We start from the raw sequence: 18,939 nt of genomic DNA, 5'->3' as shown, positions 1-18,939 counted from the left end.
CCTTCACTCATGCACGCCCCGTGCATACTAATTAGTAGTAGGAAAATGGAACATTACCGTTGTAAACGGGCGAAGCCCTTGCAAAAGTGCGCACTAAACGAGCACTTTACATTGAGATGACGACCGCGAAGCGGTCGTCATCCCCATATAAAGCACTCATTTGCGCTAAGTAGCTCATGAATACGTTCCCCATCTCTTGCATGTTCCGTGCATATAAGCATGTAATGCAAAAATTGAACATTATTACTGTATAGAGGGCCAAAAACACAAAGTGGGCGGAGCCCACTCAAAATTAACGAAAGTACCCGTCAGTGACCAGGGACCTACACCATGAGGTAGGAAAGCGCGAGCGCTTTCCGAAAATGTATAGTTTATGATATTTGAAAAATGGGAAACATTGTTTTCGCATCGGAATATTCTTCTTCTTCTTCTTCTTCTTCTTCTTCTTCTTCTTCTTCTTCTCGGGACCAACCCCCCTATTTTTCACCCAGTGAACATTGACGAAAAGTCACAAAAATGTTCACACCTCTAAAAATCGTGCCTCTCTACATTCTGGCTATTTCCCTTTTCTAAAATAAAAAAAAATTGGCGCGTCAGCGCCCCCAAATGTACCAAAAATGCATTGAGAGATGGGAAATGACCCAAAAAAAATCTGATCGTAGAATCATGAAATTTGGCGCAGAGGTAGATGGTGACAAGAGAAGTAAAACATATTATTACGGCAACGCCGTCCGCCCAACCAAATGTCGGCCATATTGCTTCAAAAATGGCTAAACATGACTTCGGAGTTTTTCCAAACGTCGTACTTTTACGAACTTTTCCCAGGGCGTTAGCCCTAAAAAGCTGAAATTTGGTAAAAATGCTACTGAGGAGTGGGACATCAAAAGTTATTCAAATTACATTGATACCTGTCACGGTCTCTGAGCGGCGAAGCCGCAAACTGTAGCTAGAATTTCAGAAATCTCCCAAATTTAACATTTCTGCCGTTTGCGCAGATAAAGTCCGAATTGCGTCAAATTAGAATCAGTTGTTAAACTCTTTGCCCTAAACCTACTTGAAGTGAAATAAATTCATTTGGCGCCACAGCGCCCCCTACAGATTTTATATGGAGGTTAAATGTTTAGTTTTGCGAAATTATATGAAATTTGACACACAACTCAATTTTAGCATCCCCATCAAAAAAGTCAATGAGACCCATGTCATAATTGTTATGGCGTTGCCGTAACGATGACCGAAACCTTTCATGTTATTCCAATGGGGAAATCGCCAGAACATGTTTACACTTTAGACTTTCACAAACTCCTCCCAGGGCGTCAGCCCTATTAACCTGAAATTTGGTGAGACTCATCTTCAGGACCATCAAAAGTTATGCACATTTTCATTCAAAGAGTCACGGTGTCTGTGCGGCAAAGCCGCACATTTTGCCAAGAATTCAAAATAAAATAGCTTTTTGATGGTAAAACAAAGGGGAGAAGATGTGACAGCGTCACAGATTCAGCAGTAGGCGTAATAAAAGGACAATTGGGGCGCGTTAGCGCCCCCTCCTCTTGCGGTGTGGCGGCGGTGTGGCGGCGGCGTGGCGGCGGCGTGGCGAGGGCCGATCATTGCCGCTTGCGGCTATATTTTTATTTTTCTTGTTCCTCTTCAGCGCTTTGAGCTCTAATTTGACCCCCTGAACATGCTCAAAAACTCACCAAACTTTGCTCAAAATTCATAATCGACGAAAAATTTTGTTTTTCCTGGGGCATTTTTTTTTCGTAAAAAAATGGCGTGACAGCGCCACCGACAAAAGTCAATATACATTGCGCCTATGGGAGACGCCCCGAGGTCAACTTTGTCGTAGAGCTACGAAATTCGGGACACGCATTCCTCTTGTGAGGACAAAAACAAAATATTATTGTGGCCACGCCCCCAGACTTACCCTATGGCCGCCATCTTCCTTTGAAAATGAAAACACGCTGAGTTAGCCATTTTGTTCACGTCAAACTTTGACGAACTCCTCCTAGGGCGTTTTGGCCACTGACTTCAAAATTGGCGTACGTCCTCTGGACAAGTGGGGCATCTAAAGTTATCAAAATTTTTGGTATACCTTTTACGGTCTGTGTGCGGCGCAGCCGCAAAGTTGGACAACTTATTTTGGGATATTGCAAATCTAAAAATTGCTCCCATTTGATCAAAACCAGTCCGATTAGGACCAAATTTGAATCAGTTGTTAAACTTTCTAGTTTGGACCAGTTTAGGTTGACAAAATTGAAATGGGCGCGATAGCGCCCCCTACAGAGTGACCTTTAAATTAACATTGAAGGTCAAAAATTTGTTTTACCAAAATTGTCTAAACTTTACCCAAAATTATATTTTGCCGTCCCGATCAAAAAAGCCAATCACAAAAATGCCTAAATTTTTACGGCGTAGTCGTAGCGATGACAGAAACCTCCCATGTTATCCCTATGGGAAAACCGCAAAATCTCTCAAATTACCACATTTTTATGTTTTACATTTTAACAAACTCCTCCTAGTGCGTTTTGCCCACCAACCTCAAAATCGGTGTACGTCCTCTAGACAAGTGGGGCATCTAAAGTTATCCAAATTTTAAGGATAACTTTTACGGTCTGTGCGACGGAGCCGCAAACGTTTCCCAGAATTCTGACTATTTGGCCTTCAGAGTGGCCTATAAACAATACAGTTTTTCCAAATGACATGATATTTTGCACAAAATTCTCATTTGCCATCCTGATCATAAAAGTATGAGAGCCAAAATCATATTTTGTACGGCGTAACCGTAGCGATGACACATCCCATGTCATCCTTATGGGAAAATCGCTCAAATCACCACATTTTTACGCTTCACACTTTAACAAACTCCTCCTAGGGCGATTGTCCGATCAAACTCATATTTGGGGAAAATCATCTATACAAGCGGGGCATCAAAAGTTATCCATATTTTGATTCTAAGTGCTACGGTCTCTGTGTGGCGGACCCTCAAATATATGTCACAAATGGGAAAACAGCGAAATCTCTAAAATGACCACATTTTTACGCTTCACACTTTTACGAACTCCTCCTAGGCCGATAGCCCAATCAAGTACATATTAGGGGGAAATTATCTACACAAGTGGGGCATCAAAAGTTATCCATCTTTTGATTCTAAGTGCTACGGTCTCTGTGCGGTGGAGCCGCAAATATACTGTCACAAATGGGAAAAACACCAAATCCTTCAAATGTTCACATTTACGCTTCACACTTTAACAAACTCCTCTTAGGGCAATAGCCAGATCAAGCTCATATTTGGGGAAAATCATCTACACAAGGGGGGCATCAAAAGTTATCCATATTTTGATTCTAAGTGCTACGGGCTCTGTGCGGCGGAGCCACAAATATATGTCACAAATGGGAAAACCGCAAAATCTCTAAAATTACCATTTTTATGCTTCACACTTTAACAGACTCCTCCTAGGGCGATTGCCCGATCAAGTTCATATTTGGGGAGGATCATCTACACAAGCGGGGCATCAAAAGTTATCCATATTTTGATTCTAAGTGCTACGGTCTCTGTGCGGTGGAGCAGCAAATATACTGTCACAAATGGGAAAAACGCCAAATCCTTGAATTGTTCACATTTACGCGTCACATTTACACTTCACACTTTAACGAACTCCTCCTAGGGCGATTGCCCGATCAAACTCATATTTGGGGAAAATCATCTACACAAGCTGGGCATCAAAAGTTCTCCATATTTATATTCTAAGTGCTACTGTCTCTGTGTGGCGGACCCGCAAATATATGTCACAAATGGGAAAACAGCGAAATCTCTAAAATGACCACATTTTTACGCTTCACACTTTAACGAACTCCTCCTAGGATGAATACCCGATCAAGTTCATATTTGGGGAAAATCATCTACACAAGCGGGGCATCAAAAGTTATCCATATTTTTATTCCAAGTGTCACGGTCTCGACCAACATTTGTGTTAATTTGCACTGGTTAAGCACAGCATTGTACATGTACAATGTGTCGCTGTCTTAGTTCTTAGACAATGACGGCGCGTTAGCGCCATCTCTGTAAAATGCAGAGTGCAGAGTCGGAAGGCTGGCGGCCCGCGAGGGCCGTTGGATGCCGCTTGCGGCTTTAATTTTGTTTTGTTTTTGTCACTGTTTAAACTAAAGTCTTTTAGACTTTCCCCAGGAGCACTTCTGTGCCAACTGCAAAGATGCCATGAAAAAAGCACAGGTATGTTGTCATTTTACCTATTCCTTGAAGTTCATCTCATGGTGCCTAATGTTCAGTCAACATAGGTCAGCTAAATATAGAAATGTTTTGTTTTTTCCACTTGTTTTGTTTTTTCCCCCTTTGGCAGCCAATGCCAGACTGCTGCAATTGAAGGTAGGATCTCCATCTAGTGGTCAACTGAAAGCATTTTTAAAATGTTAGATAAATGAAAGGGGAAAAAAGTTTATTGTTACTCATTTTAAATTCAGTAAATCTCATTATACTTCTCATTCATCTGCGTTTGTGATAATTTGCCATTTCTCAGTTTGGTGAAGCAAAATCTTTAGCAAGAGTTTTATTGCAGCAATGCAGCATGAAAAGTGTGTGTGTGCATGCAGCGCTTCATTCAAAAGGGTGAAAAGGACTGTGGCAAAGAAGAAGCAAAAGACAGAAAGAGAAATTTAATGGTGCTTTAATATAGTGCTGAGAATAACAAGTGCAATGAACATTTGAAAATGAGAGAGACATCCCTTGCTTGAGATGCTTTTTCAAATCCACTGTAGATTTGCCAGTATTCTTTCAACAATGCTGGCAGTAAATGACCTAAACTGACACTTGATATGAAGTCTTCAGGTTGTTAATCACAGAGTTCTTGGGATACTTCAAGATTGGAATGAAACTGAAGCAAATACTAATTGTATGCATTTCAAAAGAAAGGCATGTTCAGTTGCTAAATTACTACCGTCCATTATGTCAGGACAACAATTAATTACATGCACTTTTTAATTAGGGGCAAAACAGCTGTGTGCTCTGCAAATATTAATGCTGCATGAAATGATATCAACAAAACAATAAACGAGGACTATAGGGAGCATAGCATTATTGCACATCCGTTTCCTGAGCATCAAACCATAAAACCTCAATTTAATTTTAAGGTAATAATTTACCATTCTGGATTCAACCAGCTGACACTATCCCTGTGTTTTCAAAAACATTTCATGTTTCATCATTACATTTACATAACACAATAATCTCAAAAATAAATATGTCAAGTTGGATTTTAAACAGTGCTGTATGTCATAATTAAAAGTGAACGGTTGCAACTCTAACCCGTCATCCAATTCCTAACTGAAGCCCAAACATGGCCATATTCAGCAGCCAACCTAATGCAGCAGAGCAACAGGCTTCCACTGTTTGCCTTCTGCTGCCTGCTTTTTGGCAAAAAACTTTGGCCGAGGAGCCATTTGACGCACGCCTCTAGCAATGAGAGACGCAGGGGAGAAGGCTGCAGCTAAATTGTCACTGAAAGAAGAGATAGATGAGTGCTGAGAGGTGGCGCTGGCCGGGCGGTTGCTGTTGCTTAAGTGGTTCAAAACAGGTGATGCAGTGAGCTTCGCATCCATAGGCTTGTCAACTGTGAGAACATCAGCTGACTTTGTGCTTTTGTGATCAGCGGAGACAGGGGAAGAGGAGGACTTGGAGGCTTCATTCTCAGAGATATTTCGGGGAGAACGTGCAGGGCTTAACTTCTGCTTTATACCTTTTCTTGGCTTGGTGGGGGTGGGAGATGATTTGGGGCTGGGGGTTTTGGTCTTAGTGATTATTTCATATTTGAAAAGGGATGAGTCCAAATGATAAGGCTGATGTTTCATAATATCTAAAGCATCAAGGTGCTTGGGGGCCTGCTTAGGTTTTGATTTGGTCAGTTTGGGTTTAATTTTAGGACTTGTTGAGGGGGGTTGCTTTGCTGCAGCTGGAGGATAGAAAGGTGCAAGAAGAGGGTTGTACGCTATCGGTGGTGGGGCTCGAATATTAGACGAATACCTCCATGAAATTGGGAGAGAGGCAGTGGGGGATGGGGCCCTGGGTTTGCCAACTTGTTTTGTTTCAGTACCAACCACAAACTTCTCCATTCGTGACTGTCTTTTGGCAAACAACTTTGCACCTTTTCCAGCTGGACCTCTACAAGTCTTCTCCGGAGAGGGACAAGATACAATAGAAGTTGGGACACTGGATGGGGGAAGAGGGGGCTGTGGGCTGTAGGTGGGACTATTGGCCTTCATACTCACGGGAGATCGGGACGGCTGATGACTCCAGCCATTTGCAGTTTGCTGGAGATGAGGCTGAGAAGACAGTTTGGTGGACGTTTGAAGTCCAGCCAACGTTTGATCTTGTGCCTGTTGGTTGAACATCTGCTGAGGTTTGGCCCGGTCATGCTGCTGTATGAAATGCTGACTACTGATGATAGTAGATGGTTGGGCAATTCTGGGGGGATCACAGGGATCATCCAGGGCACCTTTTACCATCCAAGGTAGGCTGGCTGGATTGATGGTAGGTTTGGGGGCCACTGGAGGTGGATTCTTGAGTTTGATGGTTTTAGGTTGCATGAAGTTGCATGCTTCGGCCCCAAGACTAAAAAAGTCTTCTTCACACTCAATAAAAGATCTTCTGTCACCCTGGTTTTGAAGGCTTGATTTTTGTTCTGATAGAGATTGCTTAGTAGAGACCTTTCTTTTTGCTTCAGGTAAGATGCCAGTCCTGATTGCTGGCACTGATATTCTTTCATCTCTTGAGGCTATGATTTCTCCGGTTGGGGACCAGACATGGGGGCTTATGTGGCTTGGCACATGCACAGGAACTTTGAATTTAGGCTCGGGCAGCTTTTTCACAGGAGTAACTGGTATGACCACATTATGTCTGGCAGATGGAAGTGCATTGACTTGAAATCCAAGGAATGGCTTCGCGGTTCTGTTGGGCACCAGGGGCTTGGGGACATTCTCTTCCTGGTGTTCGGCTGGCTGTTCTGTGTAGTTGTCTTGGCCGCTGCACACATAAGTTTCATTAGGCTCATAAATATTTGGGGGCGCTGTGGGCTCTGATTCTGGTTTTGGACCTTCCACTGGTAATCCTTTACTCCTTAGTTCATCATGCTCCGACACAATTTCATCCATGCGCTTTCGGCGTTGAGCAAACATCACAGCACCCTTTCCCTGTGTTTCTGACAGACCTTCCATCTTCTGCTGACCTTTCCAATTCCAATTATATTTACACTGCTGGTGATAAACAGAATACTCTTCCTCTAACTCAGAATCACTAGTTGATACAAAGTTGTACTCTTCAGCTTCTTCTGTTTGGTCTTTGCTGTCAATAATCTCGCCAGTTCCGTAGCTTGTGAAGGTATAGTTCTCAACCCTTTGGCGACGTTTCTTGAACAACAAGGCTCCTTTATTGCGAGGGTTGGGTGCATGAGTTAGAAGAAGAGCAATGCGTTTACATTTGGACTTGGTCTCCTTGACATGTCTCTCTGATTGGCTGAGCCCTGAGAGAAAAGACAAACAAAGACAAGCAGAGTGGAAGTAAGTAGTGATGATTTTAATGAAAGTCGTAGTAGTCACTTCAAAAAGATTGATGGTTGTACACGTATCTAGTTCAGAAGGTATTTCTTCATATGTGTCATTCATTGCACTTTTGTAATATTCTGTACATATTCAGACCAGTCTATTCCATCTCAAACTTTACGTATGCCCCTTTCGTTACATTTTGCTACATTTACATTAAGTTCATGTGCATATAACTGATGAAAACTGATGAGTGTTTATTTTATTTTACCATTATTATTAGTATTATCTTGTCTTACGCTAGCTGTTTTTTATTTTATTTTTATTTTTTTATCTTTATTTATTTTTCCCTCCATTCCTTATTAGGAAATGAGAGGTTTTGTCTTCAGGAGTTTTTGTTTATAAGAGTTTTTGTTTTTAAACTTCCTATAAGTTATCTGTCCTTTTCCTCTTTATCTACCTGTGTTGCAACAATGAAATTTCCCCATGTGTGGACAATAAAGGATTATCTTATCTTATCTTATTTAATATTCATTGTTGTATGTTGCACCTTAATACCAAAGCAAGTTCCTAGTTCATGAATAATCTTTCATTAACAATGGCAATAAATCCCTTTCTGATTCTGAGAACATTACCATGTTTGCTAACGTCCAATCAGGAAAAACATTGTTCCTGGCCTTGCAAGTGCACTAATAAAAGCATCATATTTGCTTACAGCTAACTTAAGAGGGCCCATGAAGCAAGGAAAGTTAGGAGCTCACCATGGGACTGTTACGATTGGAAAAGGGATCAAGTGACAGGCCAGGGGACACATGCTGGTGTCTGTCAAAGAGTTTCTGCCGCCCTCATCATATGCTCATATTTTATTCTTATCCTGCTCTGGCCATTACAGCTATGGGAATTCTCCCTGTAAGTCCAGCATGTATTAGAACATAAAAATAACCTGCAACCATGTAAAAAAAATGCATCCATGTTTTTCCTTTGTTCTTATTACATCTATGGTTGAAAATAGTATGTAATCCAATATTATTAATAGCAATTAGTAGCAAAACATCAAAACATAATTGATATATATATATTTAAAAATAAACGCAACATTTTGTGGTCACTTTCGCCACTCCTGACTTCATATGTACCATGTCCCATAACATAGATTAAGACAAGTACTCACGCGTGTGCCTTGCCGTGTGCCGGTTCGGTCTGCACAGATCTTTGTCAGACCCGAAGTCCCACCTCTGTGCCTGCTCAGCACCCTCTTCTGAGATTCCAAAGGAGACGCAGGCAGGAGGTGCGTCACTGCTCCCTCCTCCTTCTGATGATTGCACCCTTGGGCTCCCTGTCCCACCGCTCCGGCTATTATCGGCTTCTCCCCATGCTTTTTCCTCCCCTGGGTGAAGGGTCAAGGCCAGGGTCATGTCAGGGGCAGGACATTGAGCAGAGGGAAAGAGGCAGAGAATGTCGGAAGTTCCAAAAGATTCTGACTCACTTGATTGGCTCTTTTCATCTTCTTGCTCCCAATGGAAAGCGTCCTCTTCACCTCCACTCATGTGTTGCTCGGACTCCATTTCCCAGCATTCTTTTGGTTGAGAAGATGATGAGTCTTTTTCAGCGTCTTCATCTGTATTACAAGATTCTGGCCTGAAATCTGAAAGACACCCTTGCTCCTGGGAGCGGTCTGATCCGGACCATGCCTCTGCGTCCTCAACATTGCTTTGGTCTTCAGAGTCTGGATCCATTTGAAGCGATGTGTTTCAAAATAGTTGCTCTCTGAGACCTGAAGTGCGGCAGTTTCACACTGTAAACTTAACAATAGTTAATATTAATTAATATACATTTTTAATTTAATTTGAACATCAAGTGAGCCGAATGTTTATTCACAGCACTTTCTCCTGAATAGGACAAACAGACTGGCTTTGACATCTTACTGGATCTGCCAACACTGTAAATGGAATGGTATGTCATGGGGAAACAGCATTCTCATCCAAGAGTATAAGCAACACTGTTTTCTAAGGTCATATTTATTTAGCTTGTACTTGTTCCCACTGTTCTTGTCATGATATAACTTATTAGGGGCTGTCTGTATGCCTCGTCTGAACTAATTAGCTTTTTTGAAATACCTTTAGTAGAATTTGAAATAGCTTTTAGAAATATAAATATATTCCAAAGCATACTTTTACTGTTTTGAAAATACTTTTTCATTACTGTAGTCTAGTGATAATAAATACTCATTTCTAATGTTTAATTTTAATTGAGGATATTAGATATGCTATAAGATAGGACTTAAATAAACTACTTTGGTAGGCCAACAAATAAAAATCTACATTTACCACTGCATTTGAAGGGCATGAAAAAAATGTCCCCATATCATCTGGGTAACCCCTGAAATGAGAACCACTGGTCTAGATAATTGATTATAGGGTAAATAATACATACATGTACAAATACTATAGTGTACATTTTTAATTGTACCTACAGACATTTATGTTCATAATATTGACTAATTGTATTTGTATTGGCCTGGTTTGATCTTCTCTATAAGGCCTGGTTGAGGTTCATTGTTTTGGCTCTTTGTAGTTTTCTTAGTAATATTTAAATAAATAAAACTAAAATATAATCCACCCAAATCCACACACCTGTGGCTAAAGATCTGGAGATGGGCCCCAAGGCACTGGACTGAGAAGTCACCACAGCGAATTCAGTAACACATATTTGGGGCAATATTAGTATAGTATATTAGTAAGTATACCTTCCGTATTCCAAAGCTGGCAGTGGTAGTTGTTTTCTGGTGTTCGCAGCCAAGGCACGCTGAAATGGAAACATACATAGTTAAATTACAGTCAGTTAAAGACATTTGAATTATTTACAAGCTACAACTGTTAATCCAAGATTTTTTTTTTAAACACACACAAAAAACAATGATGTTAAGTAAACTGCTGAACTTTGCTTGTTGTACAGGAGCTTATGCTAACGTAGTAGATGATGCTCTGTCCTGATGAAAGTTAAATCTGGACTTCTGCTGCTTTGCCCCTGCTTTGCCCACTTGTCTTGTGCCACTTGGTTCCCCGTCACTGTGCACAGAGGCCACTTTCAGGCCTAACTTTAGTGCTCAGACACTTCTGTTTCCATGTAAGGCTAAAACCTCAAACAGTGGCGGTGTTTCTATGGAAACAGAGCTGCGGCCTCTTTCTCAAATGAGTGACCTTGTGCTCCTTTGGTGACCCCAAGAGGACGAGGTCTAGAGATTTTGCCATGACATCATTAATCCATTAAAAACACACTTACACTTTTGCTATATCTAATATGTCAGTTTACACATATGGTTACATATTTGCAGTCTCCGTGGCTTATAGTATTATAAAACATTGCTTTATTTATGGATGTTATAATTGCGAGGTGAAACAACAAAATCATTTGACATAAACAATAAAAAAACACTGATTATTTAAGTTTTCTTATTTGGAACATAAAATGTATTGAAAATTACTTATTTTTGCTTCAAAAATTTTCACAATTACTGTTTTTTAGTCCTTGCAATTATATTGTGACCTAATTGATTAATTGACTAAATAATGTGGACATCATGTTCTAGTCAGCTGTTCTATCTGTATGAGGTTAATTGCGTTGCATGCTGATCTATACATTTGTACATTAAAAAAGTGCCCATACTTGGTAAATTATGTAAATTGAATGAATGAATTGTAAATATTGCTTACCTTTTTGGTGAAAATTATTTGTTTATCTCTGAAGCAGTTGTAAATATGTGTTTTAATGTGGCCAGTGGCTGCTGTGATGGATCTTCTTTTCTCTGCTATTTAAGATGAGAAGAGTGAGGAATTACCCCGACATGAGAAGAAGAGGTGTTCCTGATCCAGCCCCTTCTGTCACAGCTTGCATCAGAGTCAGTGCATATAATATAAATAATAAAATTGTGACGTATAGGCTACGTTGGACACTGATTTAATTTTTGATATTCTGATATTCACTTTTTTATATGTTTTATTTGTTAGATGAATTTAATTCAATCTATGTAATATTACTTAATACTTATTACTATTACTATAACGATTACTATTACCGGTCAGGGATCTCAGAGGGTCATTAACTATTACCTATGTTTTTATCAAAAGTATTATACTCAAGTATTTTGAATATATGGGTGGGATGGGTGCACTTTGGAGTTTGGAGCCGATCTTCTGAAATTGCGGATGATACCTACTGCAAAGGTGTTGGGTAGAGGGCGTGTTTGCATTCCTTAAGACTACTCAAAACTCCCAAAATACCGGAACAACATGGGGTAAAAGACTAACTTTTAAAAATGAAATACGTATTGATGTGCAAGCTGTAATGACTTGCCTATGTGGAGGAGCCCGGTCCCGGGAGGAGACTTTGAGGAGAGACATGTGCGGAGCCTGAGGTCAAAGGCGACAGACGACTGGAGGAGAGCGGCGGACGTAGTGCCGGTGTGTGTGGGCTCTTGGATGTTGAGGCCCGCGATGATGATGAAGGTTTAATGACGTTCTGGCTAGCCTCAGACCAGTTCACTGCGCATCCCACAGAGCACACTGCTGGACGTCTCGGAGACCAGGAGAGGCCGAAGAAGGGCCGAACCTGTCAGTATCCGATTCTGATAGGTTGATGTTTAGCTCTGGGTCCATGTTGCTAATGGACTGGTATAAAAAGGCTTCTGGGTAATAGAGATGTGGTACGAAGACGGAGGTGGAGGGGTTGTCCTGCTCACGACCCCCAGTTAATATATTAACTTAATTTCAACAAAGTATTGAGCAAAAGCTGTGTGGGGTATTGTTTGTAGAAGTTTTAGGCGAATAAAGAATTACATTTATTTTGGAATAAGGCTTTAACATAACAAAATGTTGAAACGTGAAGCTTTGTGCATACTTCCCGGATGCACTGTAAGGTCCCACAGTTAACAGATTCAGAGCACAAACCAAGCCATGAAGTCCAAGGGAATTGTCTGTCGACTTCCAAGACAGGATTATATCAAGGCATAGATCTTGGTAAGGGTCGAGAAACAGTTCTGCAGAATCAAGGGAAAGAAGTCAGGGAGGTGACCAAGAACCCTAAAGTCACAAACTAAAGTCCAAAGAAGAATGGGAGAAACTGCCCATAAATAATTGTCGCAATGGACTCTGAGGACCTCGGGGACCGGCCTCCTGTTGGTGCCAGAGTCAGGAGTAAACATGGACCGGCCTCCTGCTGGTGCCATAGTCCGGACTAAACATGGACCGGCCTCCTGCTGGTGCCAGAGTCAGGACTAAACATGGGAAATCTGTGTTTCAGTTTTATGCATATCTAAAATCAGGAACTGTCTTCCTGAAGATGCAAGACAGGTTCTACTCTGACAATGTTCAAATCTAAGATCAAACAGTTTTGTTTTGCTGAATATGACTGAAAGGAATGTGCTCTACAAATAAACTTGCCTTGCCTACAAATAAACTTGCCTTGCAAGCTTGTAGCATTATACTCAAAGGAACTTGAGGCTGTACTTAGTGCCAAATATGCACTGTAAGCCTTAATCATTTACATAGTAAATGTGTGGTCAGAACTCAGTCACATTTTGTCTACATAGAATGTAATCAGTTTGCCTCCTGCAAGTCCTGGAAAAGCAGCAAAATGAAATTTGACAACATTCTTTCGGACATAAATGGATTTGGGAAATTTCAAATTAGATTAGTTTTGATTCAGGTTCTTTCTCGAATCACTGTGCCATGCCATTTTTTGTTGAATAATTTTATGGCAGCGGTTCCTTCTCATCACTGCAACATCAGCACTCTGGATGATGGAAACCTCTTCCAGAACCTAACTTTGGACCAACAACTCACAGTCGGTGTCCCCTTTGTCCAGGGGGGGTTTCCGAGCTCCTGCAGGATGTATTCAAAACCTCAGTATCAGTATTTGTCCGAATTCAACAGCAGCAATAATACGCTCACTGTCAAGTGTCAGAACGGATGGGTCTATGACAATACCACCTTTAAATCTACTATAGCCACAGAGGTAAGAGTCATACAGTGAATCCAGTATAGATGAGTTTGTAGAATTCAAGTGACACAGCTTTACATGCAGTGGGACCTAGTGTGCAGCCAAAAGGGGATGAACAAAGCAACAGCGACAATCTTTTTCATTGGGGTTATGTTTGGAGCCCCTTTGTTTGGATTTCTGAGTGACAGGTTTGTTCCACGTTACCATGTTAGAACCATTAAACTATATATAACGTGTTAAAGTTATTACTTTTTCCATTAACAGATTTGGTCGCCGCCGCCCTTTGCTTGTGGCCTACATATGCATACTGATGTTTGCCATTTTAAGTGCCTTTTCCACATCATATGTAATGTTTTTAATCATGAGGTTTTTCACTGGGATGTCCTTGGCTGGAATAAGTATCATTTCTGTTGTTCTAAGTAAGTTGGACTTTTATTTTGTAATGTTAATAATGTAATATTATGGTAATGCAATGGTTGATTTAGTCAGATTTCCTCATGTTGTGCCCTTCTACATGTCAGATGTGGAGTGGTTCAGTATCGAGCACAGGACCTTCTCTGGCATCATCATAAGCTTAGATTGGACTATTGGAAATTGGCTTCTGGTGTTACTGGCCTACCTTGTCCCTGAATGGAGAATGCTCATTTTGGCTGTGACGTTCCCTCTTCTACTGGCCATATTTGCATGGAGGTATTCCGATGTCCCAGGGCATGTCGTATGTTTTCTGACTGTGGTTTTAACTCTGTTTTTATCTCATTTCAGGTGGCTTCCTGAGTCTGCTAGATGGCTGATGGCCAATGGGAAGGCTGATGAGGCACATTATTATATTAAGCAATGTGCTGAGCTGAACAACAGAGCCAAATGTTTGTCTACAATAACACCAGAGGTAGAGTGTAGTTTGTGCATTTACAATTGAAGGTTTCATAAATTGTTGTTGTTAGGTTTTTGTTTTTTTCAGGCATTATTAGACATTGCAGAAACTGAGACGAGAAACAAGAAGTATACTATCATAAACCTTTTTAAAACTCCAGACATGAGAAAGCTTGCTATTTCTTCTGGATTCATGATGTAAGTATTACTTGACTGTGATACCAGCAAAAACATTAACTATGTATTGTTCTAATTTCTTAAACAAAACAGAATTTGTAGGTCTAAATGTCTTCTTGGCTCTCAAACAGTGGTTCAGTACCGCTGTGAGAACCATCATTCTGGATGGATAGAATTGTACTTTTGTTTTTTGGCAGGTTTGGAGTTGCCTTTACATACTATGGAATAAGTCTGAATATTACGGGCTTTGGACTGAATCCCTACCTTACACAGTTTATCTTTGCATCAATTGAGATGCCCATGAAGATTGGGGTCTATTTCTTCTTGGAGAAAATTGGTCGAAAACCTGGAGAGATAGCAACGCTGCTCACAACTGGGCTCTGTCTCTTTATCAACATGTTTTTCACTCAAGGTAGATCTGGTGTAGATACAGTAATACACCATTTAGATATACGAATTTCATGCAATCTTTTTTCAGATAAGTGGCTTTTTCGCACTATTGTGGCTGTTCTTGGGAAGGCAATGTCTGAAGCTTCATTCACAATTGCATTTCTTTATCTTACTGAGCTTTATCCCACAGTTGTCAGGTGAGACCTTTAATCAGGATCTTTACATAAATATAACACGCGTCTGCTTTCCTAACCTAAGTTTTAAACGTTAATACTGACTTGGATTTCCAGGCAGAACGGTCTGGGCTACACGTCCTTTTTGGCTCGACTGGGCGTGTCCATCTCGCCTCTCGTCGTCCTATTGGAGGACGTGTGGCATCTCCTCCCGTCAGTCATATTCTGCACAGTGGCGGTCAGCTCTGGTCTAGTGAGCTTTCTGTTGCCTGAAACATTAAACCGGAGACTCCCCGAATTTATTGAGGACATTGAGAAACCGAGGTAAAAGAACAGTTTGGAATTCACTTACAGTAAATGATTAGCAACAGCGTTCTGCATAACACATTCATAATGAGTAAACTTACATTTTTCCAGGAGGCAATCCATGGGAGAAAAAGGATTTCACTAAGGGCTGAAGACCAACAAGGATCACAAGGATTATACAAATAGTCGAAACAGTGTACTGTACATCATTTTTTATGTATGTTCAGCCTCTTTGGGTAACTGAAAAGCGCTATATAAATAAAAGTTATTATTATTATTAGGCCCAAGCGCCACAAGCTGGCGAGAGGCCTATTAGTCTCGTAAGGCTGTGCAAAGCACGGCTGCGAAAGTGCGCACGTAGTGCGCACGAAATCGAGCGCGAAGCGCTCGCCCACTTCCAAACACTCACTAACGCACTCCTTCACTCATGCACGCCCCGTGCATACTAATTAGTAGTAGGAAAATGGAACATTACCGTTGTAAACGGGCGAAGCCCGTGCAAAAGTGCGCACTAAACGAGCACTTTACATTGGGAATTACATTGGGAAGCGGTCGTCATCCCCATATAAAGCACTCATTTGCGCTAAGTAGCTCACGAATACGTTCCCCATCTCTTGCATGTTCCGTGCATATAAGCATGTAATGCAAAAATTGAAAATTATTACTGTATAGAGGGCCAAAAACACAAAGTGGGCGGAGCCCACTCAAAATTAACGAAAGTACCTGTCAGTGACCAGGGACCCACACCATGAGGTAGGAAAGCGCGAGCGCTTTCCGAAAATGTATAGTTTATGATATTTGAAAAATGGGAAACATTGTTTTCGCATCGCAATATTTAGGCCCGAGCCCCAGCAGGGCGGAGGGCCTATTGCTCCCGTTGCAACTGTCTGACCAAACATGCGGGCTGCATTCCTCCAAAAACCCTCCTGGCATCGTCCCGTACGCGAGAATCCATGCCGCAGGCATGGGCCATGCTTGTATCTGCTCAAATCAATGGAAGTCTATGGGGAGTGGGCGGGGCATCCCGACGGAATAGGGAGTGACGAGCGCGTAAGCGCTCGTAATGATGATTCCACCCCATGGCGGCATCGGGAAGGCTTAGAGCTTTCAAACGATGTATAATTTGTTGTTATAGTGGAAACGGCTATATTGTTTTTGCTAAAAATATTATTCTTTTTTTTTTATTAGGCCCGAGCGCCACAAGCTGGCGAGAGGCCTATTAATCTCGTAAGGCCGTGCGAAGCACGGCTGCGAAAGTGCGCACGTAGTGCGCACGAAATCGAGCGCGAAGCGCTCGCCCACTTCCAAACACTCACTGACGCACTCCTTCACTCATGCACGCCCCGTGCATACTAATTAGTAGTAGGAAAATGGAACATTACCGTTGTAAACGGGCGAAGCCCGTGCAAAAGTGCGGACTAAACGAGCACTTTACATTGAGATGACGACCGCGAAGCGGTCGTCATCCCCATATAAAGCACTCATTTGCGCTAAGTAGCTCACGAATACGTTCCCCATCTCTTGCATGTTCCGTGCATATAAGCATGTAATGCAAAAATTGAAAATTATTACTGTATAGAGGGCCAAAAACACAAAGTGGGCGGAGCCCACTCAAAATTAACGAAAGTACCTGTCAGTGACCAGGGACCCACACCATGAGGTAGGAAAGCGCGAGCGCTTTCCGAAAATGTATAGTTTATGATATTTGAAAAATGGGAAACATTGTTTTCGCATCGCAATATTTAGGCCCGAGCCCCAGCAGGGCGGAGGGCCTATTGCTCCCGTTGCAACTGTCTGACCAAACATGCGGGCTGCATTCCTCCAAAAACCCTCCTGGCATCGTCCCGTACGCGAGAATCCATGCCGCAGGCATGGGCCATGCTTGTATCTGCTCAAATCAATGGAAGTCTATGGGGAGTGGGCGGGGCATCCCGACGGAATAGGGAGTGACGAGCGCGTAAGCGCTCGTAATGATGATTCCACCCCATGGCGGCATCGGGAAGGCTTAGAGCTTTCAAACGATGTATAATTTGTTGTTATAGTGGAAACGGCTATATTGTTTTTGCTAAAAATATTATTCTTTTTTTTTTATTAGGCCCGAGCGCCACAAGCTGGCGAGAGGCCTATTAATCTCGTAAGGCCGTGCGAAGCACGGCTGCGAAAGTGCGCACGTAGTGCGCACGAAATCGAGCGCGAAGCGCTCGCCCACTTCCAAACACTCACTGACGCACTCCTTCACTCATGCACGCCCCGTGCATACTAATTAGTAGTAGGAAAATGGAACATTACCGTTGTAAACGGGCGAAGCCCGTGCAAAAGTGCGGACTAAACGAGCACTTTACATTGAGATGACGACCGCGAAGCGGTCGTCATCCCCATATAAAGCACTCATTTGCGCTAAGTAGCTCACGAATACGTTCCCCATCTCTTGCATGTTCCGTGCATATAAGCATGTAATGCAAAAATTGAACATTATTACTGTATAGAGGGCCAAAAACACAAAGTGGGCGGAGCCCACTCAAAATTAACGAAAGTACCCGTCAGTGACCAGGGACCCACACCATGAGGTAGGAAAGCGCGAGCGCTTTCCGAAAATGTATAGTTTATGATATTTGAAAAATGGGAAACATTGTTTTTGCATCGGAATATTATTCTTTCTTCTTCTCGGGACCAACCCCCCTATTTTTCACCCAGTGAACATTGACGAAAAGTCACAAAAATTTGCACACCTCTAAAAATCGTGCCTCTCTACATTCTGGCTATTTCCCTTTTCTAAAATAAAAAAAATTGGCGCGTCAGCGCCCCCAAATGTACCAAAAATGCATTGAGAGATGGGAAATGACCCAAAAAAAATCTGATCGTAGAATCATGAAATTTGGCGCAGAGGTAGATGGTGACAAGAGAAGTAAAAAATATTATCACGGCAACGCCGTCCGCCCAACCAAATGTCGGCCATATTGCTTCAAAAATGGCTAAACATGACTTCGGAGTTTTTCCAAATGTCGTACTTTTACGAACTCCTCCCAGGGCGTTGGCCCTAAAAAGCTGAAATTTGGTGAAAATGCTACTGAGGAGTGGGACATCAAAAGTTATCCAAATTACATTGATACCTGTCACGGTCTCTGTGAAGCCTCAAACTGTAGCTAGAATTTCAGAAATCTCCCATATTTAAAATTTCTGCCGTTTGCGCAGATAAAGTCCGAATTGCGTCAAATTAGAATCAGTTGTTAAACTCTTTGCCCTAAACCTACTTGAAGTGAAATAAATTCATTTGGCGCCACAGCGCCCCCTACAGATTTTATATGGAGGTTAAATGTTTAGTTTTGCGAAATTATATGAAATTTGACACACAACTCAATTTTAGCATCCCCATCAAAAAAGTCAATGAGACCCATGTCATAATTGTTATGGCGTTGCCGTAACGATGACCGAAACCTTTCATGTTATTCCAATGGGGAAATCGCCAGAACATGTTTACACT

General features: G+C 41.8%; 2 protein-coding genes across 2 annotated transcripts; one reads left to right on the top strand and one right to left on the bottom strand.

Annotated features, from left to right (window-relative positions):
• Positions 1-4,853: 4,853 nt before the first annotated feature.
• synpo2b (synaptopodin 2b) lies at positions 4,854-9,281 on the bottom strand. The gene is made up of 2 exons (XM_072463641.1): positions 8,717-9,281; positions 4,854-7,526 (listed from the first exon to the last, which is right to left on the bottom strand). The coding sequence occupies exons 1-2, from the start codon at positions 9,279-9,281 to the stop codon at positions 5,371-5,373; spliced, it is 2,721 nt and encodes a 906-aa protein (XP_072319742.1). The 3' UTR covers positions 4,854-5,370.
• Positions 9,282-13,126: 3,845 nt separating this feature from the next.
• LOC140377531 (solute carrier family 22 member 7-like) lies at positions 13,127-15,648 on the top strand. The gene is made up of 10 exons (XM_072462972.1): positions 13,127-13,557; positions 13,627-13,730; positions 13,807-13,961; positions 14,064-14,232; positions 14,305-14,428; positions 14,501-14,610; positions 14,787-15,001; positions 15,068-15,176; positions 15,270-15,476; positions 15,570-15,648. Exons 1-10 carry the CDS (start codon positions 13,177-13,179, stop codon positions 15,601-15,603), a joined length of 1,608 nt encoding a protein of 535 aa, XP_072319073.1. The 5' UTR covers positions 13,127-13,176; the 3' UTR covers positions 15,604-15,648.
• The last annotated feature ends 3,291 nt before the right edge of the window (positions 15,649-18,939 follow it).

This window comes from Eucyclogobius newberryi, unplaced genomic scaffold (assembly GCF_026437365.1).
Source record: "Eucyclogobius newberryi isolate DKJ021-1_F unplaced genomic scaffold, fEucNew1.0.hap1 SCAF_4, whole genome shotgun sequence".
Taxonomy (NCBI): Eukaryota; Metazoa; Chordata; class Actinopteri; order Gobiiformes; family Gobiidae; genus Eucyclogobius; species Eucyclogobius newberryi.
This window is presented reverse-complemented; position numbering and strand designations above follow the sequence as displayed.

What these genes read in the sequence shown, in the direction of transcription:
- synpo2b (XM_072463641.1), bottom strand. Translation starts at nt 9,281, where the DNA reads ATGGATCCAGACTCTGAAGACCAAAGCAATGTTGAGGACGCAGAGGCA. An exon ending in GCACACGGCAAGGCACACGC is followed by an intron (nt 7,527 to 8,716) that starts GTGAGTACTTGT and finishes CTTTTCTCTCAG; the next exon opens with GGCTCAGCCAATCAGAGAGA.
- LOC140377531 (XM_072462972.1), top strand. Translation starts at nt 13,177, where the DNA reads ATGAAATTTGACAACATTCTTTCGGACATAAATGGATTTGGGAAATTT. An exon ending in CTGGCCATATTTGCATGGAG is followed by an intron (nt 14,233 to 14,304) that starts GTATTCCGATGT and finishes ATCTCATTTCAG; the next exon opens with GTGGCTTCCTGAGTCTGCTA. An exon ending in GAGGACATTGAGAAACCGAG is followed by an intron (nt 15,477 to 15,569) that starts GTAAAAGAACAG and finishes ACATTTTTCCAG; the next exon opens with GAGGCAATCCATGGGAGAAA.